Genomic DNA, 25,961 nt, shown 5'->3' on the forward strand with positions numbered 1-25,961 from the left:
CTGGAGAACAGAGTAACTGACAAACCATCTTAAGAAAATGATTTTTATTTCTTTTTTTAATTTCTTTTTTTTTTTCCTTTTTTTGAAGTGCTGATGTTTACAGATATGCTTTTATTTCTGATAATATAGCTTCGCAGCAATTAAAAAAAAAAAATCACAATGCAGCTAGCAGAGCAGCTGAACTAAGACCCATAAATACCAGCACAGAAAACAATGGACAACCACCAATATTTCTATACATGAACTATTATTTTAATGTCACATTTTGACAATTGTAAATGGTCTACAGAATGTATGTGGGCAAAAGGCAATAAGTGAGTCTTTTGAAACACTAGATGTATAATAAACAGCGCATTATCAACATTTACATGATTCACATCAAATTGATGACATCCTAAATGTATTCCTTTTAAAGGATAGAGATTTTTCAATAAAATATTACATTTCATTTAATACTCTGGTACAATACTTCATACACTGCAGGAAAAAAAAATAAATGCAAGGTCTACTCCACCTAATAAAGAGGATCCTTTTTCATTAGTCTTTAGTACTGTAATAAAAAAAAAAATCACAATAATGTCATAAATAAACAGGCTTGAAATTATTAATTACGTTTCACTGTTTAAAAGGGAGAAATTAAAAATTAATTTGAAATAATGAAGTTATGGGTAGAAAATCAAAACCTGACAACACATCCTAGTACCAGCTGTGATTTTTCCCCATCCCTACAACCAAAAAGGAAACAGGTTTTATAACTTCGTTAGCCATATCCTAGTTAATTGTGTTTCAAACACATATCTTACAAGGAAAAAAATAAAGTTTGGTGAGGATTAATAGGAGAACCAATCAGTCCTAACAACAGTTAGCTGAAATTAAAGTGTATGCTATAAAACATTCAGTAAATGAAGTCTGCAGCAAATTCATGCTGGCATAAATTATTGTGCCTTAGGAGTTGGGTTAAAGTTTCCCTTGTGGTATAAAGTCATCTACAACAGAACACTGCAGAACTGCATCCCTTTTCCATTCCACTGATACAGCAAAAGCTTGTAAATCAATGCTTAAAATTTATTCTCTAAAAACTCACTAGAAATACATGAAACCCACACTCACTTATCTCCCCTGAACCAAAGGACATTTCTCTTTCTTGCTTCATCTGTCACAAACCCCAGCCATCGTCTAAAATAACTTTAAAAAAATGCTTTAAGAATCATCCCTCTCTTGCCGGTGCATGAAAGGCAGACAGATTTTATTTTGCAAGGTCTCCCCTTTGGTATTCAGCAGGGCCTAATACTCCAGTTAAGATAGGAGTATTTGTTCACAATCTTTCAGATTCTGTTCCCCCCGCATTGACATTCTTCCACCATATGCTCCCCAGGATTAATACACATTCTGCAGTAAGAATTTCCCTGGTTCCAAGAAGAAAAAAAAAAAATCCTACAGCGGCAGGTTCTAAACAGCTAAAATGAGGTCAAAAGAGGCAACTTTATGTTGGCCATGTAACTGATTGCTGCTTATACAGGTCAATCTTTTAAGACACATCACATTAACTGAGTTCCTAACAGAGTTCAGATTCATTCAGGATCCTTCTCTCATTTCTCTTGACTTTCCCCCTGACTTTTCAGTTTGGTGCAGAATAGCTCCAAACGTGAACACGCGTTCCACCTTGCTATAACGTATGAAGTGTAGAATTTGTCTAACTTTGCACAAAGTTTTAGACAAATATTTAATTGCTATCAATTGCTCTATACAAATACCAATGCTTATAACTGATCCCTGTTCAGCAGGATGAAGCTGTAAACAGGGACAGGAGAGGAAGCAGGCGATGTAAAATAGGTATCTCGCTACCGAATGAATAGGTTTCTCTCTCATCATTACTAGAAATTTTAGATCTAGAAAGGGCACAAGTATTTATGACTATCTCGCTACAATGAATAGGTTTCTCTCTCATCATTACTAGAAATTTTAGATCTAGAAAGGGCACAAGTATAAAGTTAAAACAGATATTATGGTATGCTGGTGACAGGAGTTCCAGAGTTCCAAAAAAAAAAAACAAACCCCCAAAAGCCCCCAAAGCCTCAAAAGACAAAAAGGACAATAGGCAAAGTAACAAAATTCTGCTTAACATTAAAGAAGCACCTTCATTCAGTTCAAACAAAATGTTCAAATATTTGATTTTGCAAAGGACTCTCAGGAAAAGGTAATGTAATCTCCCACTTAACCTTTCACAAAGCTGCATTAATTACATTCCAGGCTTTAGCATAATTTCACTACCCAATTCCATTGGCCCTGCACCCTTGCATACAGCAATTTAACGCAGCGTTCACCATCTGCACCCGCTGTATGAAAACGGCAGTAATTCCTTAACACCACTTAAGTCACAGAACTTCCCCAGAAACATGGGGAAATATGTTGGTAAGACACCACTGGTACCCACTCCTAGGGACCGATTCTGCCCTTAATGCACACATGCAGCTGCTAATGGCTTCAAGGGGAGCTTCTGGTCCAGATAATTGGACAGAGCAAACGAAGCGAAGAAACCCAATTAACTGGCAGCTTAACAGCAGTTCTTCGTTCTAGAGTCTCTAGAAGAGGACTTTGTCTCATTGACAACAATCAGAAGTGGTTTCAGATGAACGTGATTTTTTAATCTAATAGGGACAGCAAATTCAATGCAGCTCTGAAAGGCACTTCAGGTAGAACGGTAATAAACTCCTGCCTGATCAAACCAACCAGAACAAGTCTGCTGGCCTTGCTGCCCGTGCTGCCCTTTTCAACTAAGGCAATTTTAGTGGATAGCTAGCTTCCATGCACTGCCTTCCCCACACAACTTTAATTTAGCCACTTACACTAGCATAAGGCCTTAAAAAAACCCCAGAAGGCTCAACAGCTTCCACCTCCCCAGCAGAAGGGGAAGAGGGTTACCTTAAACTAAGGTAACAGCCTGCACAGTGGGTTACTTCTTTCACTGTTTTTAATATGCTGTCAAGGTGTCATCATGCAACTTTTCAAAATACCTGAACTCTGCAAGTTTAACCTCTTGCTTAATAGATGAGCACAGACAAATTAACGTAGACAGTGTCCTCACAAACTGCTAGGCCACTGTGTCTTTTGAGAGATACAGTAAATTTCTGTTTTGGGTAGAGATCATGTAAAAGAAATTTTGTTTGATGTAAAGGCTACCTTGCATAATTTCTCAAAAATAGCCCACCCAGCCACTCAGCTAAGTCGCAATCAAAGCCATCAGTTATCACAAAAAGCACCTTCATATCAATAACTGCTCACCCCTGTGAAACTCAGTCTGAGTTTGAAATGTATTAGGACTAATTTTATCATGTAGCTGATTCTATTCACGCTGGTGATCCACTGTTTTCAAACAATCAAGTATTGTTCCCATCAGTATTTTACATTAGTGTAACGGATTTATCCATATCATTACTCTCCCACCACCCCACCCCCCCCAAAAAAAAATCCCACAACTGCTCAAATAAGGAAAAAAACCCAACTAATAGCCATACTGTGAAACAAAAATACTATTTAAAAAACAAATGGATGACAGTCCAACAGTTTGCGGGATTCAAAACTGACTCTACAAAGTAGTTGTCTACATTGTAGAAAGGATTTCCTTTTATTTGGAAAATGAGCAATTGTAAATCAGGTATTGGAGAGAAGAGATATAAACAATCTTTAGATGGTCTTAAGTTTTGCCTACTGTTGAAGGATTAAAACCGTGAATAAAAAGGTACCAAGCCCTCAGAGTTCACCATTCATGTGAAGCTTCTTCCATCTCTTTCTTGACCTTTTTAAAAACCATATTCATTTCTGGGAAAGGAAGGGAGAAAAAAATAAAAATTATTTAGGGAAAAAAACAGCAGTTATTTCTTATTCTGACATTATACAGAAGTGCTCAATTTTGACTCAAGAAAGCCTTAAAAGCAACCAAAAGTCTCAAACCTTGCTTATAAATTGCATGGTACTTTGGCAGTAGAAGATGAGATTGTGTATAGACTTGGAGAAGATCCCTGGACTAAATGGATTAAATGCATTTAGAGCTCCCAATTAGAAAAGAGAAAATAGGATTTCTGAGGTCTTTAAAAACACAGGGGGAAAGACAACAAAAGGCTTTTGATTAGGCAACAAAAGGCTTTAGATTAGAATCCAAAAGAAGTTAATGACTAAAGACACCTCAAATTCAAAGGTACTCCTTTGCTGTATTCACAGCTCATTAACCAAAGTAGCAGATAAACCTATTAGCTAATAACCTATATATATTCAGTTGTCTGATTGCAAGAACCAAATTATAACAGATATTTAAAAAATAACAGAGAGAATCTACAGATTTGTATCTCAGCAAAAGCAAGGATTTAATTTTTACTAGTATGACAATACTACACCAACTGCTCACACCACGCAGGCACAACAGTAAACTTGCTTATCGCATTTTTTGAGGCTGAGCATGAGATTAAGTGTTCTTTGAATGTCTTTAGATGCACACAAATCCTTAGCATCGACCAGGAGCAAAGATCACTTATAAAAGACGTGGAAAGTTCAGACTGTAGTTGCTACTCATCTTCTGCTAGCATGCAGAATTTCAGTCTCCTGAATAATAAAGACTTCCAAGTTATGTCACTGGTGAGTCAGGACATGAGAACAAAGGTCGAACTACCAAGCTAATATTCCATGTTGTTTTGAAAGGGTAGCATAGATGTAACAATTAAAATTAGCTTCTGGAATTTAAACGCCCTAAGAGGGATAGAGCACATGCATTTCAGGCATTAGAAAATCCTTCCTATAGTTCTTCTCATAGTTCGATTTTGTGTACGTTTTCTCCAAACCCCACAGCTTCAGGCTGGATATGCACACTCACTCCCGAACATACATACCTGCCCTTGCACGGAAGTCTCTGTACATCTTCTCATCTGAAACTTTTCTGCTGTTGCATCAGCCCCACATTTTCATATACTCTAGCACTATCTTCTCTCATTCTGAAATGAAACAAGTATTGACAGTCTGAAGAATCTAGTTTGAGAAAACCACATTCATACACACAACATAATTCAGTGACAATTTATTTTGCTCAATTTATTTTAAGAGCAAAGCACAGAGCAACAGTCTAGGGCAGATTCTGTGATAACTCATTCTCATCCGAGGTCCCTGAAGATTAATTACTACAGTTCAAAACTCACACACTAACAACAGAAGCAAACTTACTCTGGACACGTTGGGGTTGGGGTACAGGGTGGAAGAGGGCTCTGATCCCCACTTGTCTGGTCCGATAAAGAATATTTAATGTTTGTGTATTCGTGACCTTTTCTCTTACTCTTCTGTGAAGCAAAACACAACAAAAAGCCAGGTTTTGAATTACTAATAGAAAACAATCATTGAAGTAGTGCAGAAATTACATGTATAACTAACCACGTATGTTTTTAGAAGAAAGGTTTTCTCCATGAACAGAAGAGAGCTCAATTCTGTAGATAACACACACAACATGGATAGGACCTAAAGGTTGGCTTTAGCCATTTGTTACAAGACCTGAAAAGCCTCACTTTTCAATATTCCTCTTTCCACCACCATCTCCAGCAGAATCTACCAACCTTATGAACCAGCACTCCTACACAATCTTCATCTTACTTGGCAGAAGAAACCACACTTCATTCTTTAATAGACAGTATCAGCCAGTGGGCTTCCCACTGACCTTATTTCCAGCTTGGAGATGTGGCCAAATGAGTAACAACGTTGTTTGCAAGATCTCTAATAAAATAACATCTTAGTCCATTAGGTTTGATATAAAAAGAACCCAAGCTGTTATTTGTATTCTGCAGCATATGTTACAAGCTGCAGCCAATTGTGCTGGCATTCATCTAAAGATACTGAAGGCTCCAGCAAGCAAAGCTACGCTAGGAAAGAAAGGGGATATGGCTTTCTTCCTTTTCAAGACAAACATTCGCAACACATGCATACACTGAAACTGACCTAGAAATTAAAGCTTCACTTTAAAGTTTTACAGGGTACTGGGTTGGGGGGGGGTGGGGGTGGGGTGGGAAGCACTAATTAACTGGCCTGAATCAATCTCACAACAGAGGTTGTCAGAGCCTCTAGGGAGTTCTGGCTGCTGAGTTTCCATTAAGGATGCTCTGTATAGCAATGTAGGTTGAAGATTTTCCAAGATGGCCTTCTGAGACTCACTCAAAACTTGCTCAACTTGTTCTGTTGCTTTACTGAACTTCTCCCCTCTCAGCCTCCTACTTACTCCTGACAAATCACTTTCAAATAGACCACCAGTCGAGATCAATTACCTGGCTAATGCTAAAAAATAAGATTTAAACAAAATGCAAAGGTTCACGCTCTGCTGCATTCTACAGCGTTATGGGTACAAACCCCTCACCTGCCAATAATATTCTGAAGCCCAAAACTAGGGCTTGATTTCCACCCCCCTCCCCAAACTGCATGATGAATGGCAGTTCAAGTTACAGATGTACTGTACAGTAAAAGCAATTTTAAAAGAATCAGTCAGTTCTTCTATTACTAAAGCTGACTGAAACAGATAAAACAAGCCAAGAAAAATTAGATATCTGGCTTCTCTTCCTTCCACTTAATTCACTGTAATCATCCTTTCTAATTCAGAATAACAGAAATGTGGTAAGAACTACTTGTTTCCTAGATGTAAGAGAATATACACATTTCCACAGGAAAAAACAAACAAACGAACCCTAAAATAAATTCACTTTGCTTTTCTTCTACACTTGTAAGAAGACAGGCAATATTTAACATGACACTTAACTCTATGAAACCTTGAGGCTGTCAGCATTGCAATGCAGGAGGGAAAGCTAGCAGAGGAGGGAAATTTTTCCTGAATATAAACAAAAATCAGGCATATCTATGTGAACAGATGCAGCTATTCACATATCCACTTCTTCAGCCCAGCTGGTTGCAAGTCCTGCATGACAACAGGCTAGCTAATGTGACTCCCTAATTTCTTATCAGAGCTGGCTTGCGTTCTTCCAGACTGAAAAGCAGACAGGGAGCACGACCTCATATTCTTTCCTGTAAAGGTGCCCTAATTGACTTCACCAGGTTTCCTTCCAGCTTTCACTGTTTGCAACTGCAATTAAAGCAAGCGTAGAGAAGGAGGTTCCAGAAGTTAAAGTTTCTCAAAACACAGCGTTTCATTCCCAAACTATCTTTGTGGGGTGAACTTCAAGCATTCTCGATAGTATTCTACTACTCAGCCAATTTTCTTCCTGCTCTATCAAAACATGCTTTGGAGCATCCCCAATTCACAATGTTTTTTTCAGGACATTAGTTCCTATAATCACCGCAAAGCTTTGCTTTTGTCCGAGAAGTTCGGTATTGTTTTATTCCTATAGCTGCCACAGGCCGTAGTTATAGGTCAAGACCTCGAGGTAAAGCAATGTTCTATTTCCAGTTTCTTAAACTTTTATACCTGTGTCTTCCGAGCTAGTAATGGAACAGAGGATGAAACACAACTAACCGAGCCTCATCGCTATAGGAGAAATATACTGCTCCACTCAATATCAAAATACTATTCAAAACCCATTACAACGATCAAGAGAAAGTTACAGATCTACTTTGTAAACGGCAGCAGCAGAAACAGACCATATTCAAAAAGCTGAGGATACAAGGCTTGCATAATGACACACACAGAGATATGAGGCAGCTCTAAGGCGAAGTGAGACAACAAAGCCAGGAAAAAAAACAGTACACCTGAGGGATTTCTTGTTCTTCACTTCATGTCTAATCACCCTCAGAGCACAGAACAGCTGTCCTGGGGGGAGGAATAAAGTCTCTATCCTCTCTGCTGAACAGTGCATCTACATCATGTAGGCAAATATAAAATAAGCTCTGCCACACTCAAAAGCAGCCAGAAGCCACACAAGAGTGCCAAGCCCGAGCTGGCACACTCCGTCTCTAAACAGGGATTACATCTCACACCTGGCACTGCGCTTACCGCGCAGCTCCCCACATCTGCCTGATCAGTTGTGTGTGTTTATCTCCTTCTGAGCCAGCTGCAGAAGGAAAGATACTGAAATTCTGAAACAAAAAGATAAAAATCCCAGATGACCAGAGGTTAGGGCAGAGAATGAAAGCAACAGTGAGTAGAACGTCAGTTCTTTATTACAAGATGAGGTAACTTCTGTAAAAGACTGTAAAATTTGAGTGCAATGAAGTACTTAAACAGGAAGAGTGAGGTGAAGGTCTTGTGGTTGTCATCATATATTCCAAAACTTTTCTCATCTTATCACATCAAATCACTCTTCTAACTGCTTTTTGTTGGACAATGTACTGCAAGATCACCACACTCATTCTTTAATCTTTCAGTCCAATATACTTACTTCTTACTAATAAACATGTAATTTAAGACTCCAAAACACATATTAGAGCTACTAGCATTTGAAATTGATTATCATACTTCAGAAATACAGTTAACAGATGGGAAATCTCTTTAAAGCTCAATAGAGCACAAGGTTCTGTATTAATTAACAGAAACTTATCTTTTATTCTTCTTGCACAGAAAACTAGACAATATTAAGGGAATTTGAGATCTGGGGTGCAGGGACTGGGGGCCGGGATCCCATACATGCAAGCATTTTCAAGTAAGGTAAAAGCAGCACTAACTGCAGTCATATGGAGAAGCCTCTCAGACCGATGATTTTCTTGCTCTGCAGGTGGCCAAACACACCGTTTTTATTTTACAGTTTTCTAATCCCACCTAATAGCTTAAGTAATTCTTAAGCATAATGAATTGAAATATAGGCTAGCTTCTCTGAACAGGGTTAACAGGTTACAGACCCAGCCTTTTCACAATGCATTGGTTATACAGTCAGCAGTCAGGCCTCCAAAAGTAACAGGCAGCAAACGAGCAAAACTGCTCCCTGTTCCAATGAGAACATGTTCCTATGTAACATTTTCTACTCTAGGACAAACATACCTGCTCCTCTTCAATTCTGCGCTGTAACGTTTCAATGTAGTGCTGTACTGCCATGTAAATAAATCTGTACTGTGCTTCTGTCTGAACCATTCCTGACCGTTGTGATCTCACCATCTGAATGGTCTTTGGAACATCAATATCACAGTCCACACCTAGGAAGAATCATCATAATGTTAAGAACAGTGAAATAAACTTTGGAGGAGAGATTGTCCTCATCTTCCAGCAGAACACAGCGTAGTTGAATGATCTTGAAATAAGCAAGATTGCTAAATTTAACACAAGACGATTCGTCCTTGACTACTAATACACATATTTGTAGAACTGCAGCATAACGTGGAAAGCTGTCCTGGGGGAGAAAATGGCATCACTTCACACTGTTCCAAGATGACTTTAAATGCAACCTAGCTCATCATACATGCCGAGTTAGTGTTTACGGCAGTTTATACATAAATACAACACCGTTCTCCGAAAACAAGTTACTCAAATTCAGCGTGCAGGAGTACATTGACGACCACACACTCATGAATGATTTTAAAAGAAAAATAGAAAAATAAATAAGAAAAGTAATAAGAAAAACATAATCAGACTCCTGGCTAATCCTCAGCTGAAAGTTTTCATTATGCTGAACTGGAGCAGGGTTTCGGCACTTTGATTCCAGCTAAGTCAAGAGGAATGAGCAAATCCTTTCTATGCCAAACACACACACCTACTCTGTAGCATCACTAGAATCTTCTATTCTATCAACATTCCTGTTGTTTTACTGTGATGTATCTGTCAATGTCTCACAAGAAAATAAGAGTGGGGGGAACCTACCTTTTTCTCTGATTATGTCAATAAGAATATCAATCACAATGAAAGTTCCTGTTCGCCCAATCCCAGCACTGTAAAAACAGAAGGGGAAAAAAAAGTTAATTGTTTTGCTCTTTCTGAACAGGCAGCAAAACACTAGTCCAACTAAGAGTCTAACATTAAGAGACATTAGACTTCCAAATTATAGCCAGAGTCAAACCAAGCCACACAGCCAAAAGTAACTAGAAACCCAATCAACTTAACATGGAAGAGACCAAAGTCGTAACAGCACTTCTGTACCTCAGCATTTATTAACATCCTTGAGTCAGAACAAAACTACAAGGTCAGATCTAACGTTTCCTTGCCTTATAAGAAGTATCTCATAAGGTGAGACTGAGAAGAGAGCACTACAGGAGGTGGGATAGGATACTAGAATTTCCATGATCCTGCACCTGAAATGTACCTAGCCAAGACTGGTACCACCTTCTCATACAACATCAGCAATTCTTATTCATACAGACATGCACACTCTGAAAGGCAGCCTGCTTCGAAGGTAACCATTTGACACCTATCTAGAATATATCATTTTGCAAAACAGAAGGCACAAACACTTTGACAGATGAAAGTCTGAGTAGCTCTTGGGTAAAGTTGTCTTCTTTTAAAGTTTTCAGCTCCCCCCCCAAAAAAAAAGGGATCCAACAGAACTCCAAAGGCATAGAGAGTAGGAGAGGCGTGGTGCTCACCATACCTGCAGTGGACCACAACTGGTCCCGCATCAGAAATGCTCTCCTGCTTATGGTGCACCTCCTCTAGAAAGTCTAGTACACCACCGGGGTCACTTGGGACTCCATGATCAGGCCAAGTTCTGAAGTGATATTGCCAGACTGTTCTCTCTGTGTTCCCCTGGAAGGAAGATGCCAACATGTGAAAACAAAATCCTTCAGGTCAAAATCCAGCTAAAAGCATTTATGTGGCAAAGCTGAGTCAGATCGGAAGGTGGCATATCCAGCCTGCTGCTCAGTATCCACAGCACCACACCTCTCAAAGGAGGGAACAAGCCAGAGTTCTTCGTGGCCTGACAAGTCAATCACACCACCTGCTTCCTCAGCTCCCTCTTTCTCATGCAGTTGTTTCCAACAACATTTCCATCTTCACCTTTAGAAGCCATGGCAAAGTTCTGTCTGAGGGTGACCAACAGCAAGGGACCTTCATCTGTCATACTCATCATTCACACCTAGCGGCACTTACCTTACGCACTTCTTCCCACTCAGTTCCATCCCACGGACATACCAATCTAACACATCCTGCTTATTTGCTTCTTACACAATTCTTTTTGCACCCTGATCCAAATTGTCCCTTAACAAGGAAGTGCTATTTCTGCACTAGTTCACTGTTTCCTTCCTCATCTTTTGCATTCCTTCCCTTAAGCGTTCTTTCTACATACTGGACCCACACACAATCATTTTTCTAGTGCAACCATCTCACGAAAGGGAGCAAATGCCTAGCTAGACTTAAGTGTGATTACTTAAAAGCAACACCCCTCTTTCTAAATTCCCTCAAAGCTCTGCAGCAGTGCATCTTCTGCCAAAACATGCTTAAGTATAAGAATCTTCAATTATCCCAAGAACAAAGCAAAAGATGTATGGAACTAAACCTGGAGCTTCAAAGAAAGAGACGGGGCTCAATTTATTAATCTCTTAGTGCTTTTATTGATTCCAAAGAAACAGTCTATTTCTGCAAAATTTTTTTTTGTGATCTGCAACCTAAATTAGAAGGACAGAGTTACTAACATACTTACTTGCCCAACTTTAGAAAGCTTAAGTTCTCTTAGTGTGTAATCGTGTGCTGCACTTTCCTTAACATTCCTAACACGCATAACACCGTACTCCTTTAAGGAATATTCATCAGGCCAGTACTTGACACACTTACTCTGCAAAATTTAAAAAGAGTAATCGGTAAGAAGAAAGGCTGGTTTGTAAACTGGTTAACAAACACATTTCTGAAGCTTTCATTTCTGAATACATAGAAAACAATTACTAGCGCCAACTGGGCAGCTAGCTGACAAGGTAAAGTACATTTTAGGGGGAAGTTTCTCTTCCCCGTAACAAACATCGGATGATTTCAGACAAATAGGTAGAGGCAATCTTTCTTTTAGCAGCTTTTGTGATCATCTTAGTACCTGCTTTGCCTCGACAATTTCAAAACCCGGAGATTAAAACACTGTTACTTGTATCTCCACCCAACTACAGGTTGCAAAATACTGAGCATTTCCAGTGGAATGCTGTAGCCTTACAGGCTATTCTACAATCAAAACCAAACAGCCTGCAAAATAAATACAAGTCAAAGGTATAAGCCGTTTTTAGCAGAAATGAAACTTGGATGCTTGCTTTTTTGTCACTTAGAGCAGAAAGGGCTAACATAGCTCTCTGATTCAATCACCAAAGCAACAAAGAATTGCTCCCCGTGGCAGGGGACTAAAGCCTCCTGTGCCTGTAGGTTTCGAAATTTAGAGCTTTTGGTGTGCTGCTTCTCTCTCAAGATTATCTTTGGCCAGGGATATATTCCATCCACTGAAGAATAGGTTCACCTATTACTACTTTCATTTGGTTCCTGTAAAAGCTCAGGGAAGAGCGACTCCTGTTAGCCTGTGAATGTAATACAAGTCCACACAGTATCAAATGAGAAATTTAGCTTCCAGCAATAGCAAATGCAGACCAAACACCGAGTACTACAGAGAAACATTTCCTATTTGCAGTTACTACTGCGTATTTATGAGAAAACATGGCAACAAGAAAGTTCCTTCTGCCAACGCAAGATACAGTAAGAGATGATTGAACACATGCTTTCCAGCCTCCTTAGGCAACAAGATGCTTTTCTGTTACTTTTGCCCTTCTTTCCCTGCCATCTCCAAAAAGGTACAAGCTAAAGAAAAGATGTCGATCTTCACATATGCCAACATAACTTTCAGTTTCAATACAGAACTCTGAACACAAGAGCAGTTGGTATAGCAAGTCTGAACAGTAACACAGAATGTTAAAACAAGCTTTAGTCTGATAGAGGGGATGCATGTATCATCAGTTCAATGGACTGCCTCCAAAACAACACTACTTTAATTTGTAAGTATTTGCTGCTTCTACAGTGCATTCTAAAGCATATTCAGAACTCTGTACAGATCTGAGATGTTTCATAGTTCCTCACTTCCTTAGGCAACGTGCTCTTGAAGTCATCTCTGATGTAGAGGTTTCTCTCCTTCCTGCAGACCTGAAAGCATCTTGGCCTGAGATAAAAAAGCTTTCATTTTATATCAGGACTGTTATTTGCAATTCTTGAAGAAGTCAAATAGGCATAAAAAAAAAAAAAGAAGGAAAAAAATAATCAGTGCACGCAGCAACTAAGTAATCAGACATTAAAATGTTTTATACAGCCAGAGCACAGAAAACAGGTTTAGCAAAATTTGGAAAGAATCATGGAGAAGCTGCAGAGGAGCATAGGCCATTCCATAGGTTATTAAAAAAAAAAAAAAAAAAAATGTACTAAGTGTATTCAAGTCAACTCTTCCAAAACAACCCCATAATTTATTTCTCTTCTTCCAAGAGAAAGACCTAAGAGGAAGGTCACTGGAAAAGGGTAGCGTCTCCCTCCTTCAGTTCATTCTCAGGAAGGAAACACATATCATGCCCCTTTATAAGGGTGATGAATGGGCAGAAGTTTACAAAGCCTAAAAAAATCCACAAGACAGAGTCTAACAGTTTCTACAAACACCACAGCAGCTTTGATACCTAGATTAAGAAGAGAAGCCCATAAAATTTACTATTTGTCTTCAGTACATATACACAAAGCCTCTTCTTTTTGTGGCAGTGGTAAGGAACCCCCACAATTATCAGTCACCCACAGAAGAACATTAGCTATACTTTCAATTCAATGTTTTTCAAAAGTGACACTCATCTAACAAGATAAGAGCTTTCCATTCAGAAATAGATCATCGGATTATTGAAAAAGGTGGACAACGGTACGTGGAAAAAGCAGAGAAACTTAAAAAAGGAAAAAAAAAAAAAAGAGAAGAAAAACTGTTTACCAAACAGAAAAAAAGATCAGAAGCAACACATTCCAAAGATAAAACTATACTATACACAGGAAGTGGTATGTGACCATTGCCAGAATATCAGTATTCGACTATTTCCTATTCTTTCCTGCCATGTCATTAGAACCCAGAAACAAAGTAATAGCCTCAGATTTGCCAGAAGACAGTGAATAAGACAAGATCTCTGCACTTAAAAGGTAAAATGGAGGTTCTTGGCATACGCCATTGCAGGAAAATTTCCTCTTTCAGAGCATTAAATACTGCCACAGCAATTCTCAAGGGGCTCGCAGGTTCCCGAGGCTGAACAGGCAGCTGTCTTCAAGCAGAACAGGGTAGTCAAAGGCAAAGGACCTGACTTTAGGAATAAAAGTGCTAAATCACACCTGGTTGAGGGATTTCTAACCAGGTACAGTTTCAGTTGTAATCACTAGCTGAGCACATAGTAAGAATATTATCAAATTCAAGCATAGAAAGTAAAGCCAGAAGAGAGAACAGCACTCTGGTAAAGCCTAGTAAATGTGACTTGAATGAGGTGAATCTGAGGCAGTAACTTCCACCCCACAATTCTGCTTTTCTAGTAAAGTCTATACAAGCTAGGTAAGATAAAATAAATAGCAATACTTTTGTTACAGGAACAGGGAGTTTACCCCTTCAAGCATGCAGAATGCCTGTTTGGCTACATCTCGCATTCCAGTGCCCCATTCCCTAAATCATTTTAAAATACATAGATTCACATTCAGTGGATAAAATTTAATCAGTCAACCCTTAAAAAAGGGAGTCCTGATGATATGATAAGAGTGTACCCTCAATTCCCACGGGCACCAATATAAAAGGACACTCAGCACCTTCCAGGTCTCCAAAGATAGTGGTGGCACACCAGATTTCAGCATATAAATCAATGTAACAGCCAGTTTAGTCCTTACTTGCATTCAACTGTCCTGACCTTTCCTACGGCCAGTTTGAGAGTCTGTTTTTACCTTTCCTCTTTCAACTTCTTTTGTTGTCATAACGATAACTCGAGAATTCTCCTGGAACACCATCCTCCAAAAATCATTCACTGTATTCTGTAGGCAGCCTTGAGTAGCAATGTAGCTTTTTTTTGGCTTTGAGTTGTTGCACTTGGTTTCAAACTCAGGCTAGAGAAAAAACAATTTAACAAATGGTGACAAATGGTTACAAGACTAACTTGGATTTAGGTATGTTCAAGAGTAGACATGGGCTGTGCCAACAAGATTCCTGCAGGTAGGAGTATACTTACCATAATAATATTAGCATTGATATAGTCTGAAACAGGTTCATTTGGATCACCATCATGTAGAACAACTCTGGTATGATCAACTGGAAGAATATATATGTATGTTAAGCACTTGTATCCTACAGTTGTGAACACACAGCTATTTTTAAATATCCCACAGACAGGTACGTTTCTTACTGCTACCAGAAGCTATTAACTTATCAAACTCAGTAAATTAGGGGCTAGAATATTCAACGTTTCCTCTTTTGCCATTTCTTAAAACAAGTGGCCAATTCATAACAAACTAGATCAAAATAAGTGTTCGCGACCCCTAGTAACTCATGAGTACATGGACAGTCAAGCACTAAGTCAAGGCAAATGGCTGCTGGATTTGCACCATGCAGTTTTGTACCACAAATTAATCCTCTTAAATTTAAGCGTTCCAGTTTGCTGAGTAACCGTTTAGGGATGTGACACTTTTAAATGAAAGCTAAAGATAAAAACAGTATTTGGGAATCAAAATATCGTTATCTACAAAGTGCAAGTGTTTGAACACAAATTGGAAATTGCATGGACTAATACTGACAACATAAGAGGGGAAATTATCACTAAAGAGAAGAAAAAGCACAGTGGTGACTAATTAACCCTGTAGTTACAAGCTAAGAAAATAAAGCACAGAAAAGTAGCAGGCTTACATTATAATGAAAGAAATCAATACTTACAGGGTAAAATGTTTTTGTATCTATTTTTGTTTTTGTTTTCTTGACGCTGACCTTCTTTACGACTATAGAGAAGTTTGCATTCTTGCTGCTGTAAAGTCTAAACGAAAACAGCACAAATAACTGGTTTTAATAAAAGCAGTATGGACTGTTTCGCCATCATTACAGCGATCCTTTTTCACAAAAAGGGTAACACTTGATTATAATGCCAGATAGTCAGAGAGAGAGGAGGGTACTGGATTTCTCCATTCAGACTTAGTACAGCATTGCTCACAAGGTATATAAGAAACACAGGAACATGAGTGACAAGGCAAGCTATTTTCCACCTGATAATTATAAACATCTATGAATTCAAAGCTTCTTTAAACCACAAACGATAACCAGCAAGTCCTCATGATACTGTTCTGACCAAGCAGATGCAAGTTGGTCCCTTAAAGCTTTTAGCTGTAAAACACTGCAAGGAAAACATAACTGGTTACAAAGGACCACAACAAAATTTTGTCTGTGGAAATCTGGCCGTCTTAAAAGGCACGCGAAATAAATCAAATAACACAAGCAGCACGCTACAGAGCAGGTCCAAATAAACATATTTATCACTAGGTCTTTCTCACCAAGCATAAAAGTTAGGAGTACTATCGCATTTCTCCTTTTTGCTGAATCAGGCAGGTAAGGAGTTAAAAAATTTCCACTGAACTGGCATTAGCTTTAGTACCAATAAAGATTAGTAACTAATGCATTCAAAACACTGCCAACCTGCAAAGAAGTAAGGCATTTTGCGATCCAGTGCTTCTCTACCTGAGCTGTACTGGATTCCTCTAGGCCTTACCAGCCTTCTTCCACTCCTTCAGCTACAGTGAGTCTGTAGTAACACTGCTGGAAAGTCCCCAAAACAAGTCCCTGAGATTACAAATGCTGTGCTACAGCAACGCCACAAGAGCGGATCCTTGCAAGCTGCAGCCAGACCAACTCTAGACAGCCAAAGAGGAGGAAGGAGCACACAAAAAAACCCAACAAAGCACATCAACACAAGCAACTGTATTTAAATATCAAGCACAGTAAAAAGTCCTTCAGCAGTTAGAAGCAGAATATTAGGAAGATATCCTTGTCTGTTCCCCTAGAACAAAAGTCCACATGAGAATGCTACAGTATTTTCAAAGGTATGGATGAGACAGGTAAAATGCCAATGCACAACCCACCACCACAGCCAAGTACCACTTTAAGTGCTCTAATTATTCTCTTCTACCAATGCAAGGCCATTTCACAAAACCAGTACAAAATTTTGCCCAGACTTTCTCATATTACCCTGTTGGGGGAGGAGGGGGGTGCATTAGGTAACTACCAACAGGGTTATCCATAAATCATCCTAGTGCAGAAACAATAAATCTGCACGGAATTTCTCCTGTTGGCAAGGAGCTAATTTCTCAGTGCCTGGTTCACAATTAATATGACAGGGACAACAGCAAGTCCATACTTCACAGCCATGTTGCTTAGTAGCAAGTCCCCCTACTTGCAACAAAGCTGGAGGGACCAGAATCTCGACCTCTGTTCCAAGTTTTAATCCCAAAAGCAGTACTGGCCTGGCTAAAAGGAACACTCAGGCTTTGAAAGCTGCTCCCCTTGTTATTACCACTCCTAATACTCTTGCAGAGATTGCTTTTACTTTAAAGCTTGGGCGTGTCAGGCACATTTGCTCACTTCTATTTCAATCTCTGTTATTGTTACTACCTCACTTAGTGACCTTGGACAATTAGGCTCATCCTAAAGACAGGGAAACCAAAGAACAAAAACAATATAGGAGAGCTGCCAGGTTTCATGCCTATGAAGCAAAAGACAGAAAACATATCCCCATAAAGCATTGCTTGCTACTACTAGCGATGGGTGAAACAGCACTTCGCAGTAAGCTCATCTCTTGCCACACTGCAAGAGTCTTTCAAGTGCCATTATCAGAGAGCACCTTTATATAATATTAACACTTTTGAGTCTCAGCCAAGTGAAACGCCAAGCAAAAGAACCGAAAGCTAAACTTTGCTAGCAGGTTAAAAAACTGAAACAATTAAGAGTGTGGAAACCATAGCTTCAGACACATCTTCACTTCACACAGTTAATCATTATTGCTTTGAGCATCCCTGAGGAGAGATCCGTGAGCAGCAACGACTTCTAACAAGCCCATTAAGAGATGTACACAATGCAACAATAAATCTGAAACATAGTCCTCAATTTCACTGCAACATCCAAGCATTATGCTCATCAAACAGCCGTTTTTCAGAAGCAAAACCATTACAAGGACTGTCAACATTTCTGTCTAATGGTTCACGGGACAAGAGGTACATTCTTAAATATGCCTGAAGACAAGTAATTTATAACTACCATCTGGACTGCCAAATCATAAACAGCACAGGCAGAGATCCATGGACAACCTAGAGTTTGCCCCCCTGCCTCCTGCCACCAAGGCTGACAGCTACAGCTTACCTGAGGTGAATGAAAAAGCATGACATGAAAACTGCTATGAGATTGCTTAATTTCCAAAAACACAGTGGAAAAAAATAAGGTTTAGTGCTGACCTCACTAACAGCAGCGAAGGGGAAAGACAAGTGGAATGTCTCACAGGTAAAATCTTTCATTTCTTACATTTACTTTTTCTGGCTAACACTTCTGGCATGCTAGCAAATACTCTTCTTCAGGAAGCCAAAAGACAGGAAAAGACTTTCCTTCTAAGGACCAACTGATAAATCCATTACAAGACAAATTTATTCAACAAAAGACCAGAGCTCAGAAAAGAAGTCATAAGTGTCAAGTAATAGTTCATTCATACTTTGACAAATCAACAATCCATTCCTAAAAGCACCACACAAGTGCTTCCCTCCAGAAAAAGAAAAAAAAAAACCAAACCAGATATTTATTCACATAGCTTCTAGTAAGCCAGCACCAGTTACAAGAAGGGAAAGCCAACAGGGCATACTTTCCTTTTTATGCCCTCTGAATAAGAGTAAGGTAAGCTTAGAGTCTCCAGGGAAGCCAACAAACACCCTTTGCTTGGCTAACTTGCAAACGTATGTTCAGCCTAAACCACACAGTGATCACAGGCACAATCTACGTGACTGTGTCATGATATGATAAAGCACACCACTAATCAGACTTTTTTGCAAAAAGCACTTAATTCCCATATGTAAGTCTTAGCAATTAGAGCAGGTGTGGCTAATCTTCCTGACCCTTCAGGACCCATATCAGAGTTCATGTCTTGAACTCTGCAAGAGAAGCAAGTCAAAGGTTGAGGCCAGTTTACCTCCAGGGGAGGTTCACAAGCAATAGATGAAAACTGCTCCCCAGGGGATCCACCACTCCACTGTCAGGGTAAAACAGTCCCAAGTCCTCAACAATGGCCAGAGCAGCCTCTGCTGGCTTGCTTCCCCCTCCAGGTGGGATTCTGACCACTGAGCAGTCCTGGGTCAAGGACTGCCCCCCCCTGCACCGGGCACAGGGGAAGAGAGAGGAGAAAGCTTAACCCTCATTTTATGATTTCCCCACTGCCATGACCTCACCTTCTTACATTCCATCCACATTCGTAGTGAAATGTGTTACCTCTTTGGTAAGAGTCTTTTGCTTTTCATGGATTTATTTTTCTCCTCCTGACAATAATCTCAGAGCAGATTGGACAGTACATTCAATTGTTAGGAGGAGAAAAATCTCAGAGCAGATTGGACAGTACATTCAGCTAATGAATATGTCTGATCAAAAAAAGAGTTTCTTCAAGAATGGCTGCTTTGCAAATCCGTCACTATTCAAGAAGTTTCTCAAAATAGCATTACACAGCCAAAACCTGCCTCTCTGTCAAAGATCAGGACTTTCCAGTTTCCTGTTGCCACCTGCTGGTGGAGTTTCAGACTCCACTGTGGTTTTCTTACGTGTGTGGGGTATAAACCAGTCCATTATATTTAAGACACTTCTAAGGCTTTTGGCTATGACCATCACATGCATGTAGTTGTTAAGTGACTCCAGTTGTCAGAGATGGGTTAGGACCCAGGCTAGACTCAAGTAGTTTGGAATGTGTTGGTTAACACTCATACTTCATTTGCTCTGCTTGAAAAATTAACAGTTTCAGCTGTATTTTCTTTCAAACATAAGTAGCTCCCCGAAATCATTAGGGCTTCAAAGAAGGGGAGAGCTGGGCCAGCACAGCTATGTTACACACACAAGAGGTGCGCAGATAGGACAGAAGGAAAGGCAATGCTACTTTCTGGGGGGAAAATGGAGTTTTGGCTGCAGGCAGAAATTAAACACCCAAACAAAACAAAAATAAATCTCCAGGAGTCCAAGGAATACACATCATCAATGTTGCTTCATGTCAGAGCTTGCTGCTGTTACTGCTTCACAATAGTTTTAAGATCCCCCAAAACAGCTATCAAAAAGCCACAAACTCAAGGGCAAGAGCATATATTGACTGAGAAATCACACCAAAGTTTCCTTAAAGCGATGGTACCCAACCTCCCAAACACAGCAGAGTGCAAACCGAAACATCCTCTGCACTGAGATGTGCAACAGAAAGCACGGTGCAATCCCCTCATATGCACAATACATCTGACATATTGCAACTGCATCAGATACCACTACTGTACTAGTACTCTGGTCACCAAGAGTAATGTAGGCTAGGAAATAGTCCTTTGCCTCCAGAAATGTTAATCCAACCTACAGGCCTCTTCCTGTCCACGTGAAGAAAAGGACCACAGGAATCAACCTGATTAATTGTCCTGGTGGGCCAGAGTTGTACATAAGGCTTCCTCATGATGGGGAGGCTATTCAGGAGGGATTGTGCTAGGTATCGAATGAATAGCATTGAAGAACATCATTAGCTCTTAGAATCAGGAAAAAAGGCAAATATTTCACTCATTTTACTAGCAGACAGAAGAGTGGAACTGGTAAAATTTTAATCCATGCTGTACCTGACACAGGAGATGGGAGAGCAAGAACAGGGATCTGAAGCGACAGAGGGGGAGATGAGAAAATCTCAGGAAGGCAGTAACAAACCTTACTTTTTAGTAGTGTAGAGATTTAATACCATAACACTTGGAACGTAATGAAGTACCTCAAATTCTTCCCAGAAGCCCTGCTTGACTTTATCTGTAGTCTCTGCTAGCTTGCTTAGCTCTCGCACTCTGCTTTCAATCTCTGCAGCATTAATACGGGTAGTATTCAGAGGCTAAGAAAGATACAAACATTAAACAAAGGTATAACCAGTGACAATTGTGAGAAGACAGTTAAAACACAAATCTCCTACACTAAGTATATTTTATATAGGCAGTTCTAGGATCCAGGCATCTCTTTAGACTTCAAAACTTTACAATTCATACAACGAAGGGTAGTGAGGGTAGAAAGGAAGGGGGCAGGGAACAATTGCTTTTAGTTAAAGTCTCTCGGTTGTTCTTCAATACATTGTCTCATTTCTGGACTAGTCCTGCAATCCCTATGGACCACGATGAAACCAAGAGAAGTTCTGCACGCATCAGAGACGTAAGAGTCTATCCTTCACAGGCATATAAAAAAAAATGTTCCCATTTAAATGACTTTGTCATCCAGTTTCATGAAGTTTAATTCTTCATTTTTGCATTAGGAAAGAAAAAAAAAAATGATGTCTCACAGAACACATGGAAAAGCCTGCACTTCAACAATATATGCTGAAGATAACAAAGCTTAGTGGTGTCTTCTCCATTCACTCACCTGCTTGAGTTGCAATACTGTGCCCAAAGTTTCTACCATAGGGTTCTTCTTGTAATGTTCCACTAGATCTGTCAGAGAGTCAAATTTCTCCCCTCCACCAACATCGTATTTTAGATCCTTGAAAGACAGATGCTCATCAAAATAAATGCACTTCATACAATGAAGTCTACTCTAGTATCGTCTTTAGGCTATGCAACATATGAGAAATTCTCTTTAAAACCATATGTAGAAGAATCTAGTAAAATCCTTCTTCTAAGGGATGGTAGAACCTTAATAAAAAGAAACACACACACACTATGGAGGACATTATCCTTTTTGTCATCTAATTGAAAATCATTTTATCTGCCTTTTCAGGAGAGCTGATTCCTTCTGAACTGAGGTTCAGTCAGCTCAAGCAGGCTACCTGAGCTACATGACTAGAATCCAGGAGATAGCCTTGGAAATCAATTCAAATTCCTAAAAGACTATCATTGGGTCCTGAAAGGCTGGTATTGACTGCCACCATCCCTATTTTAAGGAAGCAATGCTAAGTTATTTTGTTCTATGTCATAAATGCTACTAGTAGTTAACTGCAAATCAAAGGGGTTTTCTCAAAAAAAAAAAAAAATTTCTGGTAGTTTAGCTTTTACAGTCTTGGTAAGCCATTTCCATCTCCAAACTATTTCTGTTACTGCATTTTAGTAGTTTTTAAACAATTAAGACGTTGCACTGTCTTTTAGGATAACAGAACAAAAAGAAAACGACAAAATTTGTGATTTTTTTTTTTTAAATAGCAACCCATGGGCATATATGAAAATATCAAATGACTATAATTTAGTAATACTTCAGTGAAGAACCACCCTATATTAAATTCAAGCTTTAGATGTAAAACTGTTCCTTGGATTCAATACTCAAAATTTTCACAGAACGTTGATCATCTATCAGGTGCAACTTTATAAACTGACAGGAGAAACAGATACGCTCGGATGGATCTCTATTTGTCCAATTACTCATACTTTTATATAATTTGTCCAGGAGACTGCAAATCGCTTAAGAAGATTCATGAACATGAGAGGCTCCACAGCAGAGGATTTGAGACAGACTTCCGATGCAATCAAAAGCAAATCTATTAGAAGGTACTTGACAGCATGATTCAGTCAGGCAAGCGGTCAAAAAAAAAAAAACCCACCACTAATAGAATTTTGATGCTATCAAATTAGTCAATTTGATCAAACAGATGATACATAGCGCACAGTACCACAGGGAAAGGGGAAATGTATTCAGCTCTCTGTAGTGAAGTGTAAGACGGCCCTCCTGTTAGAATAAACCCACTGCCCATGGAAGTAGCCCTGTTAAAGAAGCACGTGCTTCATCATACCTGGCAGTGAATCATGACATGTGTCACTTTAGATTTCCCATCATTACTTTCTCCTTTATCATCTCCTGTCCGGACAGAAAGAACAAAGTCCCCAGGGTGGCTTTGACTCTCACGCACAAGAAAGCTTCCATGTTTTCCTTTTTCTGTTAATAGTTTTTCAGCTTCTCTTCCAGAGAGATGCCCGTGAAACCACCTTTAAATAAAGTAAGATATAGACAGGTACCCTATTTGTCATTCCAGCCATGGCTGAATCCACTAAGTATTTATTATAAAGTAAAATGCTTACGTACACTGAACAACAATGTCCAGGTCTACAGAAAGCCTCAGTTTATAAAAATAAAAAACAAAATAAGCCTTGGAAGTGTACATGTGCATACACACGAGTGATTACAGAAACACTTCAAAGCAAGCACTTCCATAAGCACTGAAATTTGCATTTCACGCAATCTTCAAATGAAGCTTTGATTTGGATCCTTTACAACTGTCCAAATGGATTCCGTGGTGTCCAATAAACACGAGCTTACACCGCAACCTTTTCCTCAGTCAAGGCATCTATTCTTCTTTTATTTCCTTCACGAGGATGCACTTTCCTGATAAACCTGTGGGAACTTAGCATCTTTGAGACCTTACCCTTCCATCACGTTAGGAACTGGACAGGATAATCACATCAATCTCAATTCTTCAAGAAACATGGCCAAAAAGGCAATAATCCTCCCCACTACTCTTAAACACAAGCCATTCTGAGGAGTGAGAGAACTTGTTTTAATGTTTTTCCTTGGTTTTTCACCTCTGAGAATAAACTGATATCTATTGGCCATAAGGTTTATTTCTGACATACACTACTTCCTCAGTATATGTCAGGTCTAAAGCCTCAGATTCTCCTTATTAGCCATGCTCCTAAAAACATGAGTTTGAGCAATTTGAGGATTTGCATGTCATTCACTTTCTTACACATAGGCCCACCGCTGGAAAAACTGTATATATATGCTCAGAAATACACCTGGGAATTCCTTGCAGTAATAACAGCTTCAGGAAGCTTTAGGAGAACTTCTATAATAAAACATTCTCCCAGTAAAAATAAAGGGAACTATGCCCTCTTTTTTAGTATTGTATCACACCAGGAAGAATGCTGAAGAAAATAGGTTCTCGGGCTTAGATTGGTTTTCCTTTAATCATGTTTATTAGTCTATTTTGCAAGTCACCTCACTGAAATCAGTGGGACCACTTTTAGTACAAGATAGTGGCCGCCCTTTCATCAAAAGGGAGCTGACTGTAGTGTTAATAGGGATAAAACATACATTTATTAAGTGCATGGACACTGAGGTTTTCACCATTATTTCTCTGACCTTTCAGATGTAGGATCAGCACAGTTCAGCGGATATTTCAACTCTATAACATCTCCATTCTTTTCCTTGAGCTGTCCATGATGTTCCATATAATACTGGACTAACTCAGCCAACGTAGCAAATTTCTCTCCTCCATAGAGGTCATAGTAGTCTCCTGTGTTCTGGATCTTGATGTGGGTGACAGCTCCAGTTCGTCTAATATTTGAAACAAAGGGGGAAAAAAAAAATAAAGCACACAAGTCAGCTGATTTCCAATCAATCACTTTTGTATTTAGTGTTCTGTTATCTGAGTTAGAGAAATCCATACTTACTACATTTGCATCACTTTCCAACTGAAATATTGTAAAATAGCTAAGCTAATGTACCTCTGAAGTGTGCTTCAGCCACATTTCAGTGGCTTGCAAGAAGGGGAAGTGGCTGTCCAACAGTCAGGAAGAATAGGGAAAAAACCCTTAATTCCATAACAAAGGAATCTTTGAAGCCACTGTAAGCTCTGTGGCCTCACGATCTCCAATAGAAATCCCTCAGACCTCCAAGAATTGCACACACAAACACAAAGGGTGGAGGGGTGAGGAGAGAAGAATTCAGCATTCTAAACACCCATCAGAGCTTGTTTGCTCCTTTCCCTAGAATTTCACACTAACTGCTAAGATCTCTCCTTCAGTAAACAGTTGCCTTTGCCTGATGCAAGTCATTTGCTCCCAAAGTCTCTAGTATTAATGAAGAACAGCTCTCTGAAAGAGTCCCCTTCTTCTCAACAAGGCCCGTTATCTCAAAGGTATCCAAGCAGCATTATTCTTATCACCAATCCCACTTTTCCCTTTTCCTTTATCTACATCCTCTTGCCATCTTTTCCCCATCCCTACCACGACACATACAGTGTCAGGGGACAAGTGTTACAAAAGGCCTATTTTGGAAGCTGAAATAGCACCACAGTTGCCCTTAAAAACTTGCTGACTTTTCCTGTAAGAAGAGAATCTGGATAGCATTTTCTTGCATGTGCTTGATCAGTAATTCATATCATCTCTGCTACTTTCAGATGGTTATCAAACAGATTTATAAAGGGCTAAAAGCAATGCTATTATGAATCTACTTCTGCTTCCCCTTAACTTTTTCTGTCTCTCCGCAGAATCAGAATTCACCACCCTCCAACCTATAGTCTCCCCAAGTTGGGTAAAAGTATTTGAGAACCTCTTCACAGAAAACAGGAGGGGGAAAAAAAAAAAAGAGGGGAAAAAAGTGAACAACAGACTAAAAAGTGACCCATGTATTCTTTCATCTCTTACAAGCAGTTAATTTACAACTCTTTCTCCATAGAACAGCATCAAATGCAGACTCTTACCAATTTGGGGAAAAAGACAAAAAAACCATTTAAACTTACCTAACGGAGAGCGTAAAGTCTCCTGGGTTACTTTTGCTGGGCCGTGCCAAAAAACTGCCATCAACTCCTCTTGTTAACAGTAGGTTTTCTGCCTCCACCCCAGTAATATTTGGATGAAACCATCTTTGAAAGGTTAAAAATAAAGAGTGTTAATAAATAAATAGATGGTCTTCTGGTTTTCAGAGTTAACTTACATGACAAGACTAAACAGAACAATCCAACAGCTTCAAAACCAGGAGGTACTGAATTTTGTTCCTAAATTAGTAAGAATATCTATCTTAGCAGAAAGTATAAATCGTTCATTTTATATTACATTGCAATTTTACATATTGGTAAGAGATGCTTTGTAAGTGAAAGGGATATATCTATACATATTCAGACTGCTTGGATTAAAA

The 25,961-nt window shown here is 39.3% G+C and overlaps 1 protein-coding gene across 1 annotated transcript; it reads right to left on the bottom strand.

Annotated features, from left to right (window-relative positions):
- Positions 1–1,987: 1,987 nt before the first annotated feature.
- On the bottom strand, positions 1,988–25,697 carry PTPN11 (protein tyrosine phosphatase, non-receptor type 11; the record flags this gene model as incomplete). The annotated part of the gene is made up of 15 exons (XM_009283855.1): positions 1,988–3,819; positions 4,881–4,982; positions 5,209–5,321; positions 8,948–9,099; positions 9,761–9,828; positions 10,485–10,639; positions 11,535–11,666; positions 14,795–14,953; positions 15,076–15,155; positions 15,774–15,870; positions 20,851–20,964; positions 21,483–21,599; positions 22,840–23,032; positions 24,186–24,380; positions 25,567–25,697. Coding segments are annotated over 14 exons (1,776 nt in total), but the record flags the coding sequence as incomplete, so codon positions are not given.
- Positions 25,698–25,961: the final 264 nt, after the last annotated feature.

This window comes from Aptenodytes forsteri, unplaced genomic scaffold (genome assembly GCF_000699145.1).
Source record: "Aptenodytes forsteri isolate BGI_AS27 unplaced genomic scaffold, ASM69914v1 Scaffold118, whole genome shotgun sequence".
Lineage (NCBI taxonomy): Eukaryota > Metazoa > Chordata > Aves > Sphenisciformes > Spheniscidae > Aptenodytes > Aptenodytes forsteri.